This window comes from Drosophila miranda (genome assembly GCF_003369915.1).
Source record: "Drosophila miranda strain MSH22 chromosome Y unlocalized genomic scaffold, D.miranda_PacBio2.1 Contig_Y2_pilon, whole genome shotgun sequence".
Taxonomy (NCBI): Eukaryota; Metazoa; Arthropoda; class Insecta; order Diptera; family Drosophilidae; genus Drosophila; species Drosophila miranda.
The window spans coordinates 25,864,454-25,888,055 of NW_022881614.1; the positions used below are offsets into that span (position 1 = coordinate 25,864,454).

Here is a 23,602-nt window from a genome sequence, read left to right on the forward strand (position 1 = left end):
TAAAGAAATTGCAAGACACTATTGTCGGTGAGTCATCAGATGTTATAAAGGCTAAAATGGCAAAAGTATGCCAAAAAGGCAAAACAGCCGCCCAATTCACAACAGAGATTGATGATATGAGAAAACTTCTAGAAGCATCATACATTGATGAGGGTCTGCCAGCGGAACACGCTGATAAGTTCAGCTGCAAAGAGGCCATTAGTACAATGGTTAAAAATTGCGAGCACGGCAGACTAAAAACAATACTAGAAGCAGGCACATTCCCAACAATGAATGATGCCGTAACAAAATATATACAGTGTAGTACAGAGATGACTGGTAGTGCAAGTTCAATATTGTGCACCAGACAAGGACATGTCTACCGCGGTAGTAACTTTCGAGGTAACTATCGTGGTAGAGGAAATGGTCGTGGTTACCACCACAACCATATTTACAACAGCAATAATTATAATAACAATAGAGGTCGTGGTGGCTATAGGGGAAATAACCGTAATAACGGTGGAACCTATAACAACCAAAGATACAATAGCAATGGAAACACACGACAGAACAATGTTCGTGTTACCCAGACAGCTTCGGGAAACTCCCAAGATCCTTTAGATACACAAAATTAAAAAATCCAGCGGTTCACACAATCAACCTCAATCTCAATATATTCGTGGCATTCCTCAATTCTAAAACAGGAAAACAACTTACATTCCTTATAGATACAGGTGCCAATATATCACTATTAAAAGAAAATTCAGATGTCTTTAACGACATTCAAACAAAAAATACAATAGATATTCAAGGAATAGGGGAAGGTATAATAAAATCCCAAGGCCTTGCCCTAATAGAGCTACAGACAGATAAGTACATAATTCCACACAATTTCCATTTAGTTAATCAGCATTTTGCAATTCCGTGTGATGGAATAATAGGCACTGATTTCATAAACAATTAAACTGCCTAATAGACTTAAAACCTTCAGAGGATTGGTAAATAATAATACGACCAAATAATATAAAAATTAAAATTTGTGTTCCAATAACATACAGTTCTGGTAACAATACAATTCTTCTACCAGCAAGATCACAAGTTGTCAGAAAAATAGAATTAACTTCCGATATAGAAACCATATTAATCCCAAACCAGGAAATTCAACCTGGTATTTATGTAGCAAATACAATAACTTAAAAAAATAATACATTTGTCCGATTGCTGAATACAACCAGTACCAACCAATTGGTACATATAAATAACATACAATATGAATCACTTTCGAATTACAAGGTAATTCAAACAACTCAAAAAATCCGAGAAAGAACTGTCATAGCTGAATTAAGCAAACATTTCCTAGTACAATTCAAGAAGCAATTAACTAAACTATGCACCAATGTTAGTGACGTATTCGGGCTTGAAACCGAATCAATCACAACAAATAATTTTTATAAACAGAAATTGAGATTGAGGGATGACGAACCTATATATATAAAGAACTATCGAAGCCCGCATAGCCAAGTTGAGGAAATTAAAAAACAAGTAGGAAAATTAATAAACGACAATATTGCCAAACCATCCGTATCAGAATACATCAGCCCACTTCTACTTGTCCCAAAGAAAGCCCTTCCGGGTTCAGAACAAAAGAAATGGCGATTAGTAGTTGACTATCGTCAAATAAACAAAAAACTCCTGGCCGACAAATTTCCACTACCTAGAATTGATGACATTTTGGATCAACTAGGTAGAGCAAAGTATTTCTCATGCCTTGACTTAATGTCAGGTTTCCATCAAATCGAACTAGAAGAAAGTTCGCGAAATATAACGTCTTTTTCAACGAGCAATGGCTCATATCGCTTCACGCGACTACCATTTGGTTTAAAAATAGCGCCGAATTCATTTCAAAGAATGATGACTATAGCATTATCTGGACTTGAAGCTTCTCAAGCCTTCCTGTATATGGACGATCTAATAGTCATGTGTTGTTCCGAAAAACATATGCTGAAAAACTTAACAGATATTTTTGAGATATGTAGGAAACACAACCTAAAACGAGGTGGAACGTTGTGAGTTGCTGCGGACACCGCAACTCTACATTTATACCCGATACTAAGTCAGTATGGCTCTCCTCCGGCAGACGCCGCTAATCTTGAACGACACGACAAAGAGTGCGTGCGAGAGAGACAGAAAATCAGTCTGAGCGTGACGTCGGGCGCTGCGTAGCCACAGAAAATTGATTTCTTGCTTTTGGCTACAAAAATGATCCGATCTTATCCAGATTCAGCAATATGATAGATATGGTCATTATCTATGATTCTGCGTTTTTAGATTTCTCGAATGTGCAATATTGTGAATGCAACAGATTTTCGTTCTTTGTGGGGGCGGAAGGGGTGGGGCAAAATTCTGAGATAAACGTTTTATAGTGAGATCTAACAGAAGTGCGGATACCAAATTTGGTTACTCTAGCCTTAATAGTCTCTGAGATTTGTGGATGCCCCAGATTTTCGTCCTTTGCGGGGGCGGAAGGGGGTGTGGCGAAATTTGGACACGAAACGGTCAAGGTCCGATATCACAGGAGTGTGGATACCAAATTTGGTTGCTCTGGCTCTTATAGGTTCTGAGATCCTTGAACTCATATTTTGCAATTGGCAAAACCGACCATGAAACCTGTGTGTTAGAGAGAGACAGAGCGAGAAAGAATTAAATTGTTTTCTTGATTCTGGCTATAATCATTATTCGATCTGGTTCAGATTTTGCACTGTAGAAGATATGGTCATCCTCACCGATTCTGCGTTTTTGGTTTTATCGTATCTTTAAAAATGTGGATGCCACAGATTTTCGTCCTTTGTGGGGGCGGAAGTGGGCGGGGCGAAGTTTTGAAATATTTTTGTAGCAGTGACATATCACAGAAGTCTGGATCCAAAACATCGTAGCTCTAGCTCTTATAGTCTTTGAGCACTAGGCGCTGAAGGGGAGGGACGGACGGACGGACGGACGGACGGACGGACGGACAGACGGACAGACAGACAGGGCTCAATCGACTCGGCTATTGATGCTGATCAAGAATATATATACTTTATGGGGTCGGAGACGATTCCTTCTGGACGTTACACACATCCACTTTTACCACAAATCTAATATACCCCAATACTCATTTTGAGTATCGGGTATAAAAAAAAAATTTAAATAATTTTTTTATTATTGAAAAGAATAAACGAATAGCAGATAATTTAAAAAAATAAAAACTTTGTAGAAACCAATTTTTGAGAGAAAATCATCACCATGGGTTGGTTCGGTTCTGACGATAGTCAGACCAAAGACAATACGGCCAATGCGGTCAATAATGTCAAAATAATAGACCACAGGGATGATCTCAATGCACTCTGGTTATTACTTCTGATTTTAACCATTGTCAGTGTTTTACAATTCCTTTTAACATTGTATGTAAAACATAATAAGATAATTAAAAAGAGATATATGAGTAGGGCAAACAATTTAGATAGAGTCTAAAAAAAATTGGTCTTAACGAACCCTAGGAGCATAATAGAGCTCGAATACATGTACATGGGTACATTTCAGGTAGAATTCCCGCCTTTAATATACTGTTACAAAGCCAAGATAAAATGTCTTGTAGAACAGCAACAGCCATTAGGGCTACCCACGATAACAATGAAAATTTCGAATATAGAGCTAAAGCAATCTTAGCCGTATTCCCCAATCCAATTAGCATATACGAGTTCGAATACTCATATATGAACGAATATAATTTACCTTTTATACCACTTTTGATGCCACACAAAAGGGTATCGTATTATCAACCATACCCGGCATCCTCGTAAACAGCCAAATAATAGAAAATGAATTTCTAGGAAGAATTGTGGTTGCTAATGTTAGATTGTCTTCAAATCGGAATGGACAACATTAAAAATATGGACTGGCTTACGATCTGCGCTAAAGTTTGCAATCTAAGAGCAGAATTCGATAAGTCATATAAATGCTTAACGCAGAACAGACCTACTCAAAATAGTACGGTCATTAAACATACAACTAATTTGGTAAACAAATATAATGAGGTCAGAGAAATTTTTCTAGAGAACAAACAAAGACTTACTGATATACATTGGTTTCAAGCTACAGACATTTTCAAACGTGTAAGGGAACGATTAGTATTCGTTAGAGAAAAACTCAATCTAGACATACACATACCAAATCTTCTAAACACAGCTGCGACATATATACCAGCTTAGAATCGGAATCAAGGCCACTAAGTCCCAGGCCCCCGAATGTAAAAAATATTATCATCATATCGGAAGACGATTCTCGATCAAATAGATCGAACCATCCCGTAAACGACGACAAACCGTCGACTAGTTCAGCAAACAGCGTGGTTGGGCAAGAACCAACCACAATGGCAGACGAAACAATTGCCCAACGGGCATATATCAAAGATATTTCGCACGCCATTCCGGAATTTAATGGACAAAAACTCCATTTACAAAGATTCATTACGGCAGTCAAATTGGTCAATCTAACGAAAGGACCATACGAAAATTTAGCTATAGAAGTAATTAAATCCAAAGTAATAGGAACTACATTGTATAAAATACAAGATGAAACCACCATTAACGCAATAATAAAGAAATTGCAAGACACTATTGTCGGTGAGTCATCAGATGTTATAAAGGCTAAAATGGCAAAAGTATGCCAAAAAGGCAAAACAGCCGCCCAATTCACAACAGAGATTGATGATATGAGAAAACTTCTAGAAGCATCATACATTGATGAGGGTCTGCCAGCGGAACACGCTGATAAGTTCAGCTGCAAAGAGGCCATTAGTACAATGGTTAAAAATTGCGAGCACGGCAGACTAAAAACAATACTAGAAGCAGGCACATTCCCAACAATGAATGATGCCGTAACAAAATATATACAGTGTAGTACAGAGATGACTGGTAGTGCAAGTTCAATATTGTGCACCAGACAAGGACATGTCTACCGCGGTAGTAACTTTCGAGGTAACTATCGTGGTAGAGGAAATGGTCGTGGTTACCACCACAACCATATTTACAACAGCAATAATTATAATAACAATAGAGGTCGTGGTGGCTATAGGGGAAATAACCGTAATAACGGTGGAACCTATAACAACCAAAGATACAATAGCAATGGAAACACACGACAGAACAATGTTCGTGTTACCCAGACAGCTTCGGGAAACTCCCAAGATCCTTTAGATACACAAAATTAAAAAATCCAGCGGTTCACACAATCAACCTCAATCTCAATATATTCGTGGCATTCCTCAATTCTAAAACAGGAAAACAACTTACATTCCTTATAGATACAGGTGCCAATATATCACTATTAAAAGAAAATTCAGATGTCTTTAACGACATTCAAACAAAAAATACAATAGATATTCAAGGAATAGGGGAAGGTATAATAAAATCCCAAGGCCTTGCCCTAATAGAGCTACAGACAGATAAGTACATAATTCCACACAATTTCCATTTAGTTAATCAGCATTTTGCAATTCCGTGTGATGGAATAATAGGCACTGATTTCATAAACAATTAAACTGCCTAATAGACTTAAAACCTTCAGAGGATTGGTAAATAATAATACGACCAAATAATATAAAAATTAAAATTTGTGTTCCAATAACATACAGTTCTGGTAACAATACAATTCTTCTACCAGCAAGATCACAAGTTGTCAGAAAAATAGAATTAACTTCCGATATAGAAACCATATTAATCCCAAACCAGGAAATTCAACCTGGTATTTATGTAGCAAATACAATAACTTAAAAAAATAATACATTTGTCCGATTGCTGAATACAACCAGTACCAACCAATTGGTACATATAAATAACATACAATATGAATCACTTTCGAATTACAAGGTAATTCAAACAACTCAAAAAATCCGAGAAAGAACTGTCATAGCTGAATTAAGCAAACATTTCCTAGTACAATTCAAGAAGCAATTAACTAAACTATGCACCAATGTTAGTGACGTATTCGGGCTTGAAACCGAATCAATCACAACAAATAATTTTTATAAACAGAAATTGAGATTGAGGGATGACGAACCTATATATATAAAGAACTATCGAAGCCCGCATAGCCAAGTTGAGGAAATTAAAAAACAAGTAGGAAAATTAATAAACGACAATATTGTCGAACCATCCGTATCAGAATACAACAGCCCACTTCTACTTGTCCCAAAGAAAGCCCTTCCGGGTTCAGAACAAAAGAAATGGCGATTAGTAGTTGACTATCGTCAAATAAACAAAAAACTCCTGGCCGACAAATTTCCACTACCTAGAATTGATGACATTTTGGATCAACTAGGTAGAGCAAAGTATTTCTCATGCCTTGACTTAATGTCAGGTTTCCATCAAATCGAACTAGAAGAAAGTTCGCGAAATATAACGTCTTTTTCAACGAGCAATGGCTCATATCGCTTCACGCGACTACCATTTGGTTTAAAAATAGCGCCGAATTCATTTCAAAGAATGATGACTATAGCATTCTCTGGACTTGAAGCTTCTCAAGCCTTCCTGTATATGGACGATCTAATAGTCATGGGTTGTTCCGAAAAACATATGCTGAAAAACTTAACAGATATTTTTGAGATATGTAGGAAACACAACCTAAAACGAGGTGGAACGTTGTGAGTTGCTGCGGACACCGCAACTCTACATTTATACCCGATACTAAGTCAGTATGGCTCTCCTCCGGCAGACGCCGCTAATCTTGAACGACACGACAAAGAGTGCGTGCGAGAGAGACAGAAAATCAGTCTGAGCGTGACGTCGGGCGCTGCGTAGCCACAGAAAATTGATTTCTTGCTTTTGGCTACAAAAATGATCCGATCTTATCCAGATTCAGCAATATGATAGATATGGTCATTATCTATGATTCTGCGTTTTTAGATTTCTCAAATGTGCAATATTGTGGATGCAACAGATTTTCGTTCTTTGTGGGGGCGGAAGGGGGTGGAGCGAAATTCTGAGATATACGTTTTATAGTGAGATCTAACAGAAGTGCGGATACCAAATTTGGTTATTCTAGCCTTAATAGTCTCTGAGATTTTTGAATATCTCCAGATTTTCGTCCTTTGCGGGGGCGGAAGGGGGTGTGGCGAAATTTTGAAACAAACTCGTCTCGGTCCGATATATTAAGAGTGTGGATACCAAATTTGGTTGCTCTAGCTTTTGTAGTCTCTGAGATCTAGGCGCTAATGTTTTACTCTAAGCAAAGCCGCCTATGCTACGTGTGTGTTAGAGAGAGACAGGGCGAGAAAAAATGAAATTGTTTTCTTGATGCTGGCTATAATAACAATACGATTACGGATACGGAATTTAATGGACAAAAACTCCATTTACAAAGATTCATTACGGCAGTCAAATTGGTCAATCTAACGAAAGGACCATACGAAAATTTAGCTATAGAAGTAATTAAATCCAAAGTAATAGGAACTACATTGTATAAAATACAAGATGAAACCACCATTAACGCAATAATAAAGAAATTGCAAGACACTATTGTCGGTGAGTCATCAGATGTTATAAAGGCATGTTATAAAATGTTATAAAATGGCAAAAGTATGCCAAAAAGGCAAAACAGCCGCCCAATTCACAACAGAGATTGATGATATGAGAAAACTTCTAGAAGCATCATACATTGATAAGGGTCTGCCAGCGGAACACGCTGATAAGTTCAGCTGCAAAGAGGCCATTAGTACAATGGTTAAAAATTGCGAGCACGGCAGACTAAAAACAATACTAGAAGCAGGCACATTCCCAACAATGAATGATGCCGTAACAAAATATATACAGTGTAGTACAGAGATGACTGGTAGTGCAAGTTCAATATTGTGCACCAGACAAGGACATGTCTACCGCGGTAGTAACTTTCGAGGTAACTATCGTGGTAGAGGAAATGGTCGTGGTTACAACCACAACCATATTTACAACAGCAATAATTATAATAACAATAGAGGTCGTGGTGGCTATAGGGGAAATAACCGTAATAACGGTGGAACCTATAACAACCAAAGATACAATAGCAATGGAAACCCACAACAAAAAAATGTTCGTGTTACCCAGACAGCTTCGGGAAACTCCCAAGATCCTTTAGATACACAAAATTAAAAAATCCAGCGGTTCACACAATCAACCTCAATCTCAATATATTCGTGGCATTCCTCAATTCTAAAACAGGAAAACAACTTACATTCCTTATAGATACAGGTGCCAATATATCACTATTAAAAGAAAATTCAGATGTCTTTAACGACATTCAAACAAAAAATACAATAGATATTCAAGGAATAGGGGAAGGTATAATAAAATCCCAAGGCCTTGCCCTAATAGAGCTACAGACAGATAAGTACATAATTCCACACAATTTCCATTTAGTTAATCAGCATTTTGCAATTCCGTGTGATGGAATAATAGGCACTGATTTCATAAAACAATTAAACTGCCTAATAGACTTAAAACCTTCAGAGGATTGGTAAATAATAATACGACCAAATAATATAAAAATTAAAATTTATGTTCCAATAACATTCAGTTCTGGTAACAATACAATTCTTCTACCAGCAAGATCACAAGTTGTCAGAAAAATAGAATTAACTTCCGATATAGAAACCATATTAATCCCAAACCAGGAAATTCAACCTGGTATTTATGTAGCAAATACAATAACTTAAAAAAATAATACATTTGTCCGATTGCTGAATACAACCAGTACCAACCAATTAGTACATATAAATAACATACAATATGAATCACTTTCGCATTACAAGGTAATTCAAACAACTCAAAAAATCCGAGAAAGAACTGTCATAGCTGAATTAAGCAAACATTTCCCAGTACAATTCAAGAAGCAATTAACTAAACTATGCACCAATGTTAGTGACGTATTCGGGCTTGAAACCGAATCAATCACAACAAATAATTTTTATAAACAGAAATTGAGATTGAGGGATGACGAACCTATATATATAAAGAACTATCGAAGCCCGCATAGCCAAGTTGAGGAAATTAAAAAACAAGTAGGAAAATTAATAAACGACAATATTGTCGAACCATCCGTATCAGAATACATCAGCCCACTTCTACTTGTCCCAAAGAAAGCCCTTCCGGGTTCAGAACAAAAGAAATGGCGATTAGTAGTTGACTATCGTCAAATAAACAAAAAACTCCTGGCCGACAAATTTCCACTACCTAGAATTGATGACATTTTGGATCAACTAGGTAGAGCAAAGTATTTCTCATGCCTTGACTTAATGTCAGGTTTCCATCAAATCGAACTAGAAGAAAGTTCGCGAAATATAACGTCTTTTTCAACGAGCAATGGCTCAGATCGCTTCACGCGACTACCATTTGGTTTAAAAATAGCGCCGAATTCATTTCAAAGAATGATGACTATAGCATTATCTGGACTTGAAGCTTCTCAAGCCTTCCTGTATATGGACGATCTAATAGTCATGTGTTGTTCCGAAAAACATATGCTGAAAAACTTAACAGATATTTTTGAGATATGTAGGAAACACAACCTAAAACGAGGTGGAACGTTGTGAGTTGCTGCGGACACCGCAACTCTACATTTATACCCGATACTAAGTCAGTATGGCTCTCCTCCGGCAGACGCCGCTAATCTTGAACGACACGACAAAGAGTGCGTGCGAGAGAGACAGAAAATCAGTCTGAGCGTGACGTCGGGCGCTGCGTAGCCACAGAAAATTGATTTCTTGCTTTTGGCTACAAAAATGATCCGATCTTATCCAGATTCAGCAATATGATAGATATGGTCATTATCTATGATTCTGCGTTTTTAGATTTCTCGAATGTGCAATATTGTGAATGCAACAGATTTTCGTTCTTTGTGGGGGCGGAAAGGGGTGGGGCGAAATTCTGAGATAAACGTTTTATAGTGAGATCTAACAGAAGTGCGGATACCAAATTTGGTTACTCTAGCCTTAATAGTCTCTGAGATTTGTGGATGCCCCAGATTTTCGTCCTTTGCGGGCGCGGAAGGGGGTGTGGCGAAATTTGGACACGAAACGGTCAAGGTCCGAATCACAGGAGTGCGGATACCAAATTTGGTTACTCTGGCTCTTATAGGATCTGAGATCCTTGAACTCATATTTTGCAATTGGCAAAACCGACCATGAAACCTGTGTGTTAGAGAGAGACAGAGCGAGAAAGAATTAAATTGTTTTCTTGATTCTGGCTATAATAATTATACGATCTGGTTGAGATTTTACACTCTAGAACATATAGTCATCTTCTACGATTCTGCGTTTTTGGTTTTATCGTATCTTTAAAAATGTAGATGCCACAGATTTTCGTCCTTTGTGGGGGCGGAAGTGGGCGGGGCGAAGTTTTGAAATATACTTGTAGCAGTGACATATCACAGAAGTCTGGATCCAAAACATCGTTGCTCTAGATCTTATAGTCTTTGAGCACTAGGCGCTGAAGGGGACGGACAGACAGACGGACGGACGGACGGACGGACAGACAGGGCTCAATCGACTCGGCTATTGATGCTGATCCAGAATATATATACTTTATGGGGTCGGAAACGATTCCTTCTGGACGTTACACACATCCACTTTTACCACAAATCTAATATACCCCAATACTCATTTTGAGTATCGGGTATAATTACATCCACAAAAATGTTCATTTTTTATGCATGAAGTGACCTTTCTTGGTCATAAATGCACAGATAAAGGAATCTTGCCAGATGACAAGAAATATGACGTCATCAAAAACTATCCAGTCCGACATGATGCGGACAGCGCTAGACGATTTATTGCATTTTGCAATTATTATAGACGTTTTATTAAAAACTTCGCCGACTATTCCCGGCACATAACTAGATTATGTAAAAAGAATGTCCCCTTTGAGTGGTCAACTGAATGTCAAAATGCATTCCCATATTTTTATAAGATAAACTTATGAAACCCACTCTGTTACAGTACCCAGATTTTCAGAAAGAATTTTGCATAATCACCGAGGCTAGTAAACAAGCATGTGGAGCAGTTTTAACTCAAAACCATAACGGACTCCAACTCCCATTAGCATATGCATCACGCTCATTCACAAAAGGTGAAAGTAACAAAGTAGCAGTAGCAGCAATTCATTGGCAATTACCCATTTTCGACCATATATCTATGGTAAACACTTTACAGTAAAAACGGATCACAGACCACTAACATACCTATTTTCAATGGTCAATCCCAGCTCAAAACTCACACGCATGCGGCTCGAATTAGAAGAATACGACTTTACAGTCGAGTATCTAAAGGGTAAAGACAATGATATAGCAGATCCGTTCTCAAGAATAACCATCACAGACCTGAAAAACATACAAACAACGAATAAAGTCCTGAAAGTCACTACCAGGCAACAGAGTAGACAGAAATCCTGCGCAGGAAAAGAACAAATAGAATTGCCTAGGCAATCTCTAACAAAAGCTTCAAAGCCCAACGTATATGAAGTCATCAACAATGACGAAGTACGTAAAGTAGTGACCTTGCATGTAAATAATAATTTATGTTTTTTCAAACATGGAAAAAAAATCACTGCAAGATATGATGTTAGCGATTTGTATACTAATGGAACCCTTGACTTAGGTCAGTTTTTCCAAAGGCTTGAAACGCAAGCCGGTAAACAAAAAATCAGCCAACTCAAAGTGGCACCGTGGGAAAATATCTTTGAATACATTTCAATAGATAATTTTAAAAATATGGGCAATACGAACAATAAGAGTAGCGCTACTCAACCCGGTGACCCTAATTCAAAATGAAAAAGAAAAAGAAGCAATACTGTCTACATTACATGATGATCCCATACAAGGAGGACATACAGGCATAACAAAAACCTTGGCCAAGGTCAAATAACATTATTTTTGGAAAGGTATGACTAAAGAAATAACCAATTACATACGAAAATGTCCAAAATGCCAAAAAGCTAAAGTAACCAAGCACACAATAACTCCATTGACTATTACAGAAACACCATACATGGCTTTTGATAGGGTCATAGTGGATACGATCGGTCCACTTCCTAAATCAGAACGAGGGGAACGTTGTGAGTTGCTGCGGACACCGCAACTCTACGGTTATACCCGATACTAAGTCAGTATGGCTCTCCTCCGGCAGACGCCGCTAATATTAAACGACACGACAAAGAGTGCGTGCGAGAGAGACAGAAAATCAGTCTGAGCGTGACGTCGGGCGCTGCGTAGCCACTGCAAATTGATTTGTTCCTATTGGCTATAAAAATGATCTGATCTGATCCAGATTCAGATTCAGCAATCTGATAGATATGGTCATTATCTATGATTCTGCGTTTTTAGTTTTCTCGAATGTGCAATATTGTGGATGCAACAGATTTTCGTCCTTTGTGTGGGCGGAAGGGGGTGGGGCGAAATTTTGAGATACACGTTTTATAGTAAGATCTAACAGAAGTGCGGATACCAAATTTGGTTACTCTAGCCTTAATAGTCTCTGAGATTTTTGAATATCTCCAGATTTTCGTCCTTTGCGGGGGCGTAAGGGGGTCTGGCGAAATTTTGAAACAAACTCGTCTCGGTCCGATATATTAGGAGTGTGGATACCAAATTTGGTTGCTCTAGCTTTTGTAGTCTCTGAGATCTAGGCGCTAATGTTTTACTCTAAGCAAAGCCGCCTATGCTACGTGTGTGTTAGAGGGAGACAGGGCGAGAAAAAATGAAATTGTTTTCTTGATGCTGGCTTTAATAATAATACGATCCAATTCAGATTCCGCAGTCTTAAAGATATGGTCATTCTCTACAACTCTACGTTTTTGGTTTTCTCATATCTTTAAAATTGTGGATGCCACAGATTTTCGCCCTTTGTGGGGGCGGAAGTGGGCGGGGCGAAGTTTTGAAATATTTTTGTTGCAGTGACATATCACAGAAGTCTGGATCCAAAACATCGTTGCTCTAGCTCTTATAGTCTTTGAGCACTAGGCGCTGAAGGGGACGGACAGACGGACGGACGGACAGACAGACAGGGCTCAATCGACTCGGCTATTGATGCTGATCAAGAATATATATACTTTATGGGGCCGGAAACGATTCCTTCTGGACGTTACACACATCCACTTTTACCACAAATCTAATATACCCCAATACTCATTTTGAGTATCGGGTATAACAAGGAAATGAATATGCAGTCACCTTAATATGTGACCTGACAAAATACAATAGCTAAAGCTATTTTTGAAAATTTTATTCTAAAGTACGGTCCAATGAAGACGTTCATTACGGACATGGGAACAGAATATAACGAGGGGGTGGGGCGAAATTTTGAGATTCACGTTTTATAGTAAGATCTAACAAAAGTGCGGATACCAAATTTGGTTACTCTAGCCTTAATAGTCTCTGAGATTTTTGAATATCCCCAGATTTTCGTCCTTTGCAGGGTCGGAAGGGGGTGTGGCGAAATTTTGAAACAAACTCGTCTCGGTCCGATATATTAGGAGTGTGGATACCAAATTTGGTTGCTCTAGCTTTTATAGTCTCTGAGATCTAGGCGCTAATGTTTTACTCTAAGCAAAGCCGCCTATGCTACGTGTGTGTTAGAGAGAGACAGGGCGAGAAAAAATGAAATTGTTTTCTTGATGCTGGCTTTAATAATAATACGATCCAATTCAGATTCCGCAGTCTTAAAGATATGGTCATTCTCTACAATTCTACGTTTTTGGTTTTCTCATATCTTTAAAATTGTGAATGCCACAGATTTTCGTCCTTTGTGGGGGCGGAAGTGGGCGGGGCGAAGTTTTGAAATATTTTTGTAGCAGTGACATATCACAGAAGTCTGGATCCAAAACATCGTTGCTCTAGCTCTTATAGTCTTTGAGCACTAGGCGCTGAAGGGGACGGACAGACGGACAGACGGACAGACAGACAGACAGACAGGGCCCAATCGACTCGGCTATTGATGCTGATCAAGAATATATATACTTTATGGGGTCGGAAACGATTCCTTCTGGACGTTACACACATCCACTTTTACCACAAATCTAATATACCCCAATACTCATTTTGAGTATCGGGTATAAAAAAATAACTTCTACTGCACATCATCACCAGACTGTAGGAACCGTGGAGCGAAGCCACAGAACATTTAACGAGTTCATACGCTCATACATCTCAGCTGACAAATCAGATTGGGATATATGGCTGCAATACTTCGTATATTGTTTTAATACAACCCCCTCTATGGCACATGATTATTGTCCATATGAGCTAGTTTTCGGTAAGACATCAAACTTACCAGTTCAATTTAATACTATATATAGAATAGCACCTCTATATAACATAGATGATTACTCTAAAGAGAGTAAATATAGATTAGAAGTAGCATATAAACGAGCAAGGATTATGCTCGAGGAGCATAAAATTAAAAATAAACAGCTATATAATTTAAAGTTAAAAGATTTAAATTTAGCTGTAGGAGATAAAGTTTTATTAAAAAATGAAACAGGTCATAAGCTAGATTTTAAATACATAGGACCATATAGAGTAGAAAGTATCGGAGAAAGAGATAACGTCATAATCTCCGATAATAAAAACAAAACTCAGAAAGTCCATAAGGATAGGTTAAAGATTTGCAATTCTTAATCATTTTTAGTGTGGCCATACATAAATATAAACCATAAAAATATATTATTCTGCATTTATATTCAAATAACTTTTAAATTTTATCAATATTAATTCAAGTTCAATACTCTAATAATTAACTTAGAAAAAAAATATATAAATTTTCTTTTCAAGAATACATATATACAAAAAGCTAAAAATAAAATAACGTCATTAGATTACGTTATTTTTCAAAAGGAGGTAGTATGCTCATATTAAGTTAAATATAATATACACATTCACATAAAGTAATCATTATTTCGAATACCCACTGTACCGACGGTACTTAAAGAATACACACTGTAACACTTTGTTGCAGTGTTTACGTAACAATAAAGTCCCAGACATTCTGGGTGATCGTATTACGATTCACTCAAGAATGCCTCGAGCGACCCAAGTGCAGCGTCAGCATGATCCCATGACTTGACGGCACTAATATACATGCATACACACATATATCTTCCCTCGCGCTCTCGCTGCCAACAGCGCTGAGCATATTCACACATATACATACTAACATATAAGAGATAAGAACACATAGTTCTGCCGCTCCGCTGCCGGCGTCACTGGCAGCGCAGCTCCGCGGCTTTTGGCTTATGAAAGCCCAAACACAATTGTTAAATTTAATCAACAAGAACCAACAAATCAGATCGGAGGGATAACTCCCGAAAGATCAAAATAAAGAAATACACATACATATATTTTTACAAAGAATTATACTTCTTTCCACAATGCTTTGAAACATGAATATACATATGTATGTATGTATATAAATACATAATACGTAGTTCATATATATATTATATATATTCATTCAGCCTGTAGAATATTTTCAGCTGTATAATATTTTCAGCCTGTATAATGCCAGGGAATAATGTCAGCAACCCGCGCATTCATACGCCGCTGGGGACGTCACGATTGTCGTGATATCGCTATTGTGGTAGTTGCAGAGACAGACAAAAACTGCTTGTTATGGGTGTAGAGCAGAGGCACGGGAAACCATTACAATTATAAAAACAATTCGAACTTAACAAGTGAACTGTTCATTTAAATATTTATAAAAAAAAAACAAGGTTAGTTTACTGAAATCACGTTTATAGTTTTTGGGGCTACGCTAACAATTGCAGATCGGTTCTAGGATCTTAAACAAGTGAGCAACAGTTCACTTAAAGTAGACCACCACACTGCCTGTGTCAGTAATGCAAGTCGTACTTCTCGCGCACGGCGATCAGTTCTTCAAAGAATAGTAGGACTAAAGTAGAGTACGGTGCCATGCGCAGATAAATGGGCCAGAATCCTTTATATACGCCGTAGACACCCTCCGATCGCAGAATCTTGGCAACACAGTCCAACCAGCCCTTGTAGTAGAGACCCCGACCATGGGAATCGACCCCCTGATTGTAGAGGCGGGTGGTAATCACGTCAAACGGTGTGACCGCCACCGAAACAAACGATCCGGCAGCCAGACCAGAGAAGAAGAAGAGGCACGTGGGCTGTGTGATAATGCCGTAGTCCTTGAGCAGGGACTTGGCCTTGCCAAATGTGCTGATCTGAACACTGGAGGCGACTGTGGTCCTGATCACGGAGGCCATGGCCATCTGTCTTATCGCATTGGTCATTGAAGTGTGTGAATGCTGATAACCAACTGCGATTTGCTTGGCCGCCTGCGCCTGAAGCTGTGTCTTGATCTAAAACAGTATGGGAAATTTCTTATCAGCAGCTAATCTTATCTTGATAATCGTCTGCCAAAGCAGACACCTCAGATGTCTGTCCGAAAGCGATTTGATTTACATAATTGCTTACCAGGAAGAAGGGGCTGGCGCAGTAAGAACCCACAACATGCCCCGTAGAAACGAGATCTCGCCTTTCTTGTTATGGACCCAACCCTTCTCCACGGCGCAAGTGTAAGTGCTCAGTCTGTCAATGAAGAAGATAGGCTATATTATGGAGTGCGATATTTAATGGCGACTGTTTACCTGATGGAATTTATGATGAACTGGAAGCATAGCGCCGGTGCCAGTCCCTTCTGTAAGCCGAGAATTCCGTCATTCTTGGCCACCGCGACGAATGCCTGCAGGACATTCTTGTAGGGCTGGGCGTGAGAGCCGCGCGCCGCCAATTCTCCCTGGAGCTGCATGCGAATTTTGATCACCTCCACGGGGTTAGTGACTAATCCAGCTCCCATGGCGGCCACTCCCCCCAACACGAAATCCGATGTAAATGTAGCCATCATAAAACGTTAGAATGACCGGGACCGTGCTCTTTCCCGCACGGGGGAATACTATTTGAGAGTAACGTTTATTTTTCGATGACAGAGCTATTTCGATGGGGTGATATCGTTATCGTGGTATTTGCAGAGACAGATAAAAGCTGCTTGGTATGGAGGTAAAGCAGATGCGTTGTACGGAAAAATTATAAAACAATTCGAATATAACAAATGAACCGGTTTATTAACCAAAAGTATTGCACAATTAATAACTAAAGGTACAGGTTTAGCTTACTGAAGGCACACTTAAAGTTCTTTGGGCTACGCTAAGCATAGGAGATTGGAACAGGGAGCTCTGGTCGCTACGAACTAAGGCAAACAAAAAATCTCAAACAATTGAACAAATTTGTACTTAAAGTAGACAATCATGACAACCCTACTGATTGAGTCAGTAGTGCAGGTCATACTTCTCGCGCAGGGCGATCAGTTCGTCAAAGGAGAGTAGCACGAGAGTGGAGTGCGGGGCGATCCGCAGATAATTGGCCCAGAAGCCCTTGTACATACCGTGTACGCCCTCGGAGCGCAAGATCTTCACGACGCAGTCCAGCCAGCCCTTGTACAGCAGCCCACGGCCCTGGACATCTACGCCCTGGTTGTACAGACGCGTTGTGATCACATCCGGCGGCGTGATGGCCACCGACATGATCGAGCCGGCTATCAATCCCGCGCAGAAGGAGTTGATCGTGGGCTGGGTGACAAGGTCGTACTCGATGAGCAATGCTTTGGTCTTGCCGAAGGTAGCTATCTGGGCCCCGGATCCCATGGCGGCCCTGGGCAGGGCGGCAACCGATCCGCGCCACAGTCCGGGGATCCCATTCTTGGCGTAGATCTGCCTTAAGGCATTGGTCATGGAGCTGTGTGTATGCTGATAGCCGACGGCAATTTTTTTGGCAGCCTGCGATTGTTGCTGAGTTTTGACCTTTAATGGATGATGATCGCTATCAGTTGGGGTTCTCTCTTATCTTATCTCTTATCTCTCTTATTATTATGGACACGAGGCTCCGCAAAAATAAGCTGTTTGTGTATCATGATTTATGTAACAGTCTGCCAGGGTCTTACCAAGAAGAACGGACTGGAGCAGTATGAGCCCACAACTCCTCCGATTGCTCCCCACATCAGGCCGAGCCCGAAGGATACCTCTCCATTCTTTTTGTGCATCCAGCGCTTCTCTACCGCCGATGAGTAAATGCTTAACCTGTTGCGGAAAATGGCACAGACGAAATCAGCTTATGATTGAATGAAAGCTATTCCCATCTTACCGGAAAGAATTTATGATGAACTGGAAGAACAGAGCCGGAGCCAAGCCCTTCTGCAAGCCGGTCATGCCATCGTTCTTTGCCACCGTCACGAATGCCTGGACAATGCCCTTGTAGGGCTCCACATAGGAGCCTCGGGCCGCCAGCTCTCCTTGCAGCTGGATACGGGTCTTAATCACCTCAATGGGGTTGGTGAAAAACGTGGCACCCACCGAGGCCAGGCCTCCCAACACGAAGTCTGATGTAGCCATTGGTCCACTATAATATCACAAGTTTAATTCAGAAAACTCGTTGCTGACTAGAAAAAGGTTGCGACTCTGCCGATCATTCATATCACAATGGTATGCCTCGCGATGTTTCCGGATATTTCATAATTTCACGGGGAGACTACAAAGCACGATCCGGTCTATTTGGAGCGGAATTAAAATAATTGAATAGACGTAATCATCTGGCCCAAATCGATTGGTAAACAGAAATTTTAGTCGGGTGCCATAGCAGTCAGGAATCAGTGGGCTAAGTTATTAAGTGAGGGTCAAATACTTTTCAAAGTATTTTCTAGTATTTTTCAGTATATTTTATCACGTGTTATGGACTCACCCAAGAGGGTGTCCAATCAAATACTATACAATACCAAGATGTAGCATGAGGAACAAATGCTTTTTCAATTTTCGTTTGACGCTTCATGGTACGGGCGCGCAAGGCTAGTACTTCAATTCTCTTTTACGCTACCTTCGCCTCCGAAATGCTACTCGGCTTCGTCAATGCCTCGGTCAGCGTCGAGTCGGTGTGAAAGCATGTCAGTGGCTGCGTGCCGAAACCGTAGGGCAGCGTGGTCGCTGATGTCTTTGACGCGGCACAGTGGGGACTCAGCCGAAATAGTCAAAAAATTGTATGAGTGCTTTAGATAAATTTAATGTACGCATCTAATAGAGAATTTTCCAATCGAATTTTCAAGATAGTTTTAGTTTAGGAGATATAAGCACTCAAAGTTTAACATTTTTTCAGTGTGCAAATATTTATTGAACTCATATTCACTAACTAATTTAGCAAGCTGAGACGGTCAAAGGTCCCACTGTGCCGCTCCAAAGACATCGGCGATCCGCGACCACCGCTTCGACGGTGCTGAGGCTCGAGAGTCCAGAATTATTTCGTTGCTGGTGAAGGGATTGCCGAACAGACGAAACCGAGGGGCAGCGGGGTCGCGGTAGAGACGAAGTACAGGCGAAAAGGGAATTGAAACACCGCGCGCTCCCTCGTGCCTTTTGGGTCCTAATGTTAGGACCCGCCATAGAACAGCTTTTTGGTCGCTCATGCAACATCTTGGTATTGTATAGTCTTTGGTCCAATGCACCAATGTAGAAATGCCATTTAGATCAATGTCCCAGGCCACATCGAATACTAATTCTTGATCAACATAAAATTTCTAATCTCATCCATTTGGCATCAAAATTTCAATTTTTTCAAAGATGTAAAAAAAGGCATGAAAAACAGTGGATAACGAAGGCTTTTCACACTGGCGCTGCCATGGGGCTTATATGAAAAAAATACGGGCAAACATTTTTCACATGTCCCCCTTAGGTGTCGCCTTTGGTAATTACATAAAAATGTAGTTAATATGTGTAGTTACTATATAAGGAAATTACATATTTTGGGAATTATTGTTAACCTTTTCGGCTTAAACCTTATTTTATAAGAAATCCAATAAAGATGAGAATTCATCATTTGGAAAAATTAAGTGCTCAGGATTTAGCCTAGCTAGTAATATTTTACCGAATATCAAAATCGAGGAATATGATTTCTGATCATGGACAGAGAACGATTAACCCATTGTCGGACAGGGGTTTTTAATTACACTCAACGAAAATGATAAATCTTTAAGATTTTTTGCACAGTTTTGATGAAAGATATCGGGCGATTTTTTGTAAGTCAAAAAGAAGAATAAGATGGAATCTACAAGAAAAATGTATAACCACTATTTGTCACCGATTCCCATAATGTGTTCAGCTTATTAAATAAAGGGGCTTAAGTGGGCTAAGTTGGTTTTTTATTTACAAATTCTTTTAAAAAAAGAAAACATAAGCGCGTACAACACTAATAATTGATGTAAAGCTATAACCAGTACTCCAACATCTTCTATTCTTTGACTTGGCAATTTCCACCTTCACATAGGCGCGGCAAAATAATCTCACGCAACTCAAGGGTAGCATGGTAAAAAAAAATTTAGTTGTTTATTTGTTGTACGCGCTTGTGCGCGTTTGGCGAAGTTCTAGCTGGGTACAGGGGGAAAGAAAAGAAAGAGCACCACAGCACGCAGGACGTGCCAACATGTTGGGCAAAGACTCTATTCAACAGTCTCTGGCACAGGCACTGTTGCTGGTGATATTCCTCTCAGCTCCTGGCCTATGCTACAAAAACGGTAAGTTATCATAGCTTAATGGCTCAGTAGCATGACTAAGAAGTTGGGATTCCTTTCAGTGCGCCTCCAGGACAACCTGTGCTCGGACAAACTGATTTACACACTCGCCAAACCCTTTCGCGGCGACCCCACGGTGAGGCTCGATTTCGAGGACGATTCGGCAGCCATTGTTGCACAGACTTGGAATCTCACACTGCCCCATGGCCACTCGGCCAACAAGATCAAATACGATTGCCAGTTCCGCGTGGTGACCAGCGACCGTCCGCCGCGCGGCATCTACACAATCATCACCAGGCTCAAATTCCGGCGGGATCCAGTCTCAAAAGAGTGCATCGACTACATACAGTTTACTAGTGGCAATCGCTCTCCCAGCGAGCGTATATGCCATGATATCTCCATCAACGGGCCGGCCGGGCGTCTAATCTTCGATCAGCGTGATCGTGAAGTGAACGTGCACATCTTCATCGATAGATCGCGGCACATTCTAGGCGATCAGTTGGAGCTGAGCATGGTGCTGACGGCCCACTCCGAGTGCCAGTTTAACGGCGACTTCCTGTGCAATCCCAACGACCAGTACTCATGCATATCTCGGCACTTTGTGCGTGACAACGTCACCAACTGCTTGTATCCGTGCCGCGATGAGGGTACGTGTTTCCTCGACGCCATCGTGCCGGAGGAGATAGACACAGCAAATGTGGCCATCTCGGCCATAACGTCGCTCATTTTCACCATGCTCGGCGTGGGCTTCTGCGTGTGGATTTGCTGGAAGTACTGGAACTGCATCACGGTGCAGCAACGGGCACACGAAGCCTCAACCGCTCGCTTCAACCAGCGACGCGTCCGGGTGAGTAGAGTGTTATCTAAGCATATCATGGAGCCGCAGCTAAAGGATTTTCTCGTTTAAAGTCTGATGTGCCCACCATTGAGCTACCAACGGCTCCGGAGTACGATGATGTTGGACCACGTGAGCTGGATCCCCAGCAGCAACCACCGCCAATGACGCCCAAGGATATGCCACCCAGCTATGAGTCGTTGTTCCCCGACAGATAAAGCACCGTGGCACGTTGTTTTGATTGCTCCGCTTTGTGCCAGATCAGCACCAACTTTGGCACTACGCACTTGTTGTACTCGTAATAGTCCAATTAGGTCTCTCCTTATGAAAAATGTGTATTCCATGTAAATATGTTAGGACTGATTTTAAGTTTTCTGATTAGCGTTAGCGTTTGCGCCCAGCAGTTTAGCGGTAATGAATATCAATCGACATAACTCCCCCGAGAATACTTCATTGAGAATACTTACTATTGTACATATTTACGTTTTATGTTTTTTGTTTTATTGTGAAACCGTTAAAGCTGCCTTTTAGTGAAGCCAATCGATCAATGTCTCAATGTATTAGCCTGCACGTTGAGAACCCCAAACTCACTGATGAAATCTCACAGAAATTACGATGTTAAACGAAATTATATCAATTATTTACCTAAGAAACCATTATTGTTAAGCAAAACCAACATGTACTCTTCTCTGCATTAGTTGGTGTAAATCTTGTAAACGCCAGCCATCAGCAGCACGCATCCTGTCTGCGGGATGGGCTCTGCGAGAAGATGGTGTCGTCGGCATTGCATTCCAAATAGTTGTACCTGTTTCTGTATTGCATAGATGATATATATATGTATGTATGCTACGCGCTTTTGTAGAGGTCTTTGTTATGTGTCTGTGTACTGTGCCGGCGACACAATTGTCAATCGTTAATCAGAGTATCCCCTATAAGTGCCGCGCCCAGCACACACCGACTCACAGAAGTATATGTACGTGTTCTCAAAATATGCAGCAGAAGAGAGTTCGTGGTCAGTAGCTCCTAAGCCAGTAGTCATTTGTATACACAAGAGAATAGAGCACAGAAACTCACTCGAATACGTATTACCGATAAATAAACTAACTAAATCTCAACCAAGCCAAAATGGGTGCGAAAGCATGACCTCCATGGTCATCACATGGTGACACACATCGTGAATCAGCACGTGCCTTATCCAAAAACCAGTCGCTCTGCCTTGGCGGGTGTTGCCGTTGGCAAGCAACTATGAACATAAACAAAACCGAGAGTCGGTCACGATTATTGGAGGAAAGTTGTTGCCGCAGCAACATGACTGCGTCATCGATTAATGGTCTAATCTCCCCATAGATAGGTGGCTCCCCTTGCCTTATTTCGAGGGAGTTTTTCATCATGGCAGAGATCAGATGAGGCACGTGTTGGGGTCGCTTGTTCGTTGACTCCCCGCAATTGACCAAGCGAAACTGGTTATGGCCACACAATCACCACCTAATGGACAATCTGTGCCCTCGTTCAATGTCAATGCCGCCGGCAATTGTCCAATTGTCGCCTTGGAGGAGCCGAAGTGAGCGAATCAATTAGCGACTGAGCAGCTCCCTAGGCAACTCAACTGGTAACCGGTAGCTGGTCTACACCGATCCATAAAGCCATTCCTATCTGTATATAACGCTCTAGTGCCAATTTTAACACACACGTACAATGGGAGACGACGATCTATCGAGTTCAGGGTTACTAGCGGATCCCAATCAAAGTTTTGGACACAATCAGCAATTGGCCTTAGCGAGCGTCCACCAACTATGGTCTGATAAGTCCCATTCATTAGCCAGAGTCAACCACCTCTCTTAAACCTAGAACCTACGATCTTTCTGATGATTTGGAGATGTGAAATCGCGAAATTCGTCTGGGAATTAGCGCTTTTGTTTAACGATCACGCCCAGAAATAAACAAGATATAATGTGTGGATTCTTTGAGACAGTTTGCAGAGGAGCTTCCTCTTAAGATTTATTTTTATAACCAACTACAAAGCCGGGAGAGTCGGGTTGTATACATATAATAAAACAGTTGTTTATATCTATATAAATGCTGAAGACACCAGGAGGCGGGAGAAGCGTAACAAAAGCGCTTCGTTTTCCCAACAGAACCAGGTCCAGCCTGTCACCAGT

At 40.5% G+C, this 23,602-nt stretch overlaps 2 protein-coding genes and 1 pseudogene across 3 annotated transcripts; 1 reads left to right on the forward strand and 2 right to left on the reverse strand.

The window, feature by feature from the left end:
• Positions 1-15,757: 15,757 nt before the first annotated feature.
• On the reverse strand, positions 15,758-17,036 carry LOC108160714 (annotated as a pseudogene).
• Positions 17,037-17,144: 108 nt separating this feature from the next.
• LOC117193699 (solute carrier family 25 member 35-like) lies at positions 17,145-18,694 on the reverse strand. The gene is made up of 3 exons (XM_033398425.1): positions 18,199-18,694; positions 17,999-18,134; positions 17,145-17,858 (listed from the first exon to the last, which is right to left on the reverse strand). Exons 1-3 carry the CDS (start codon positions 18,444-18,446, stop codon positions 17,328-17,330), a joined length of 915 nt encoding a protein of 304 aa, XP_033254316.1. The 5' UTR covers positions 18,447-18,694; the 3' UTR covers positions 17,145-17,327.
• Positions 18,695-20,263: 1,569 nt separating this feature from the next.
• On the forward strand, positions 20,264-22,115 carry LOC117193464. Of its 2 annotated transcripts, XR_004474598.1 has the most exons (4): positions 20,264-20,611; positions 20,671-21,455; positions 21,518-21,757; positions 21,826-22,115. XR_004474598.1 is itself a non-coding variant. In XM_033398225.1 (3 exons), the coding sequence occupies exons 1-3, from the start codon at positions 20,401-20,403 to the stop codon at positions 21,659-21,661; spliced, it is 1,140 nt and encodes a 379-aa protein (XP_033254116.1). In that variant the 5' UTR covers positions 20,264-20,400; the 3' UTR covers positions 21,662-22,115. The 2 variants fall into 2 exon arrangements, 1 of the variants encoding a protein (XP_033254116.1); XM_033398225.1 differs by having other exon boundaries at positions 21,518-22,115.
• Positions 22,116-23,602: the final 1,487 nt, after the last annotated feature.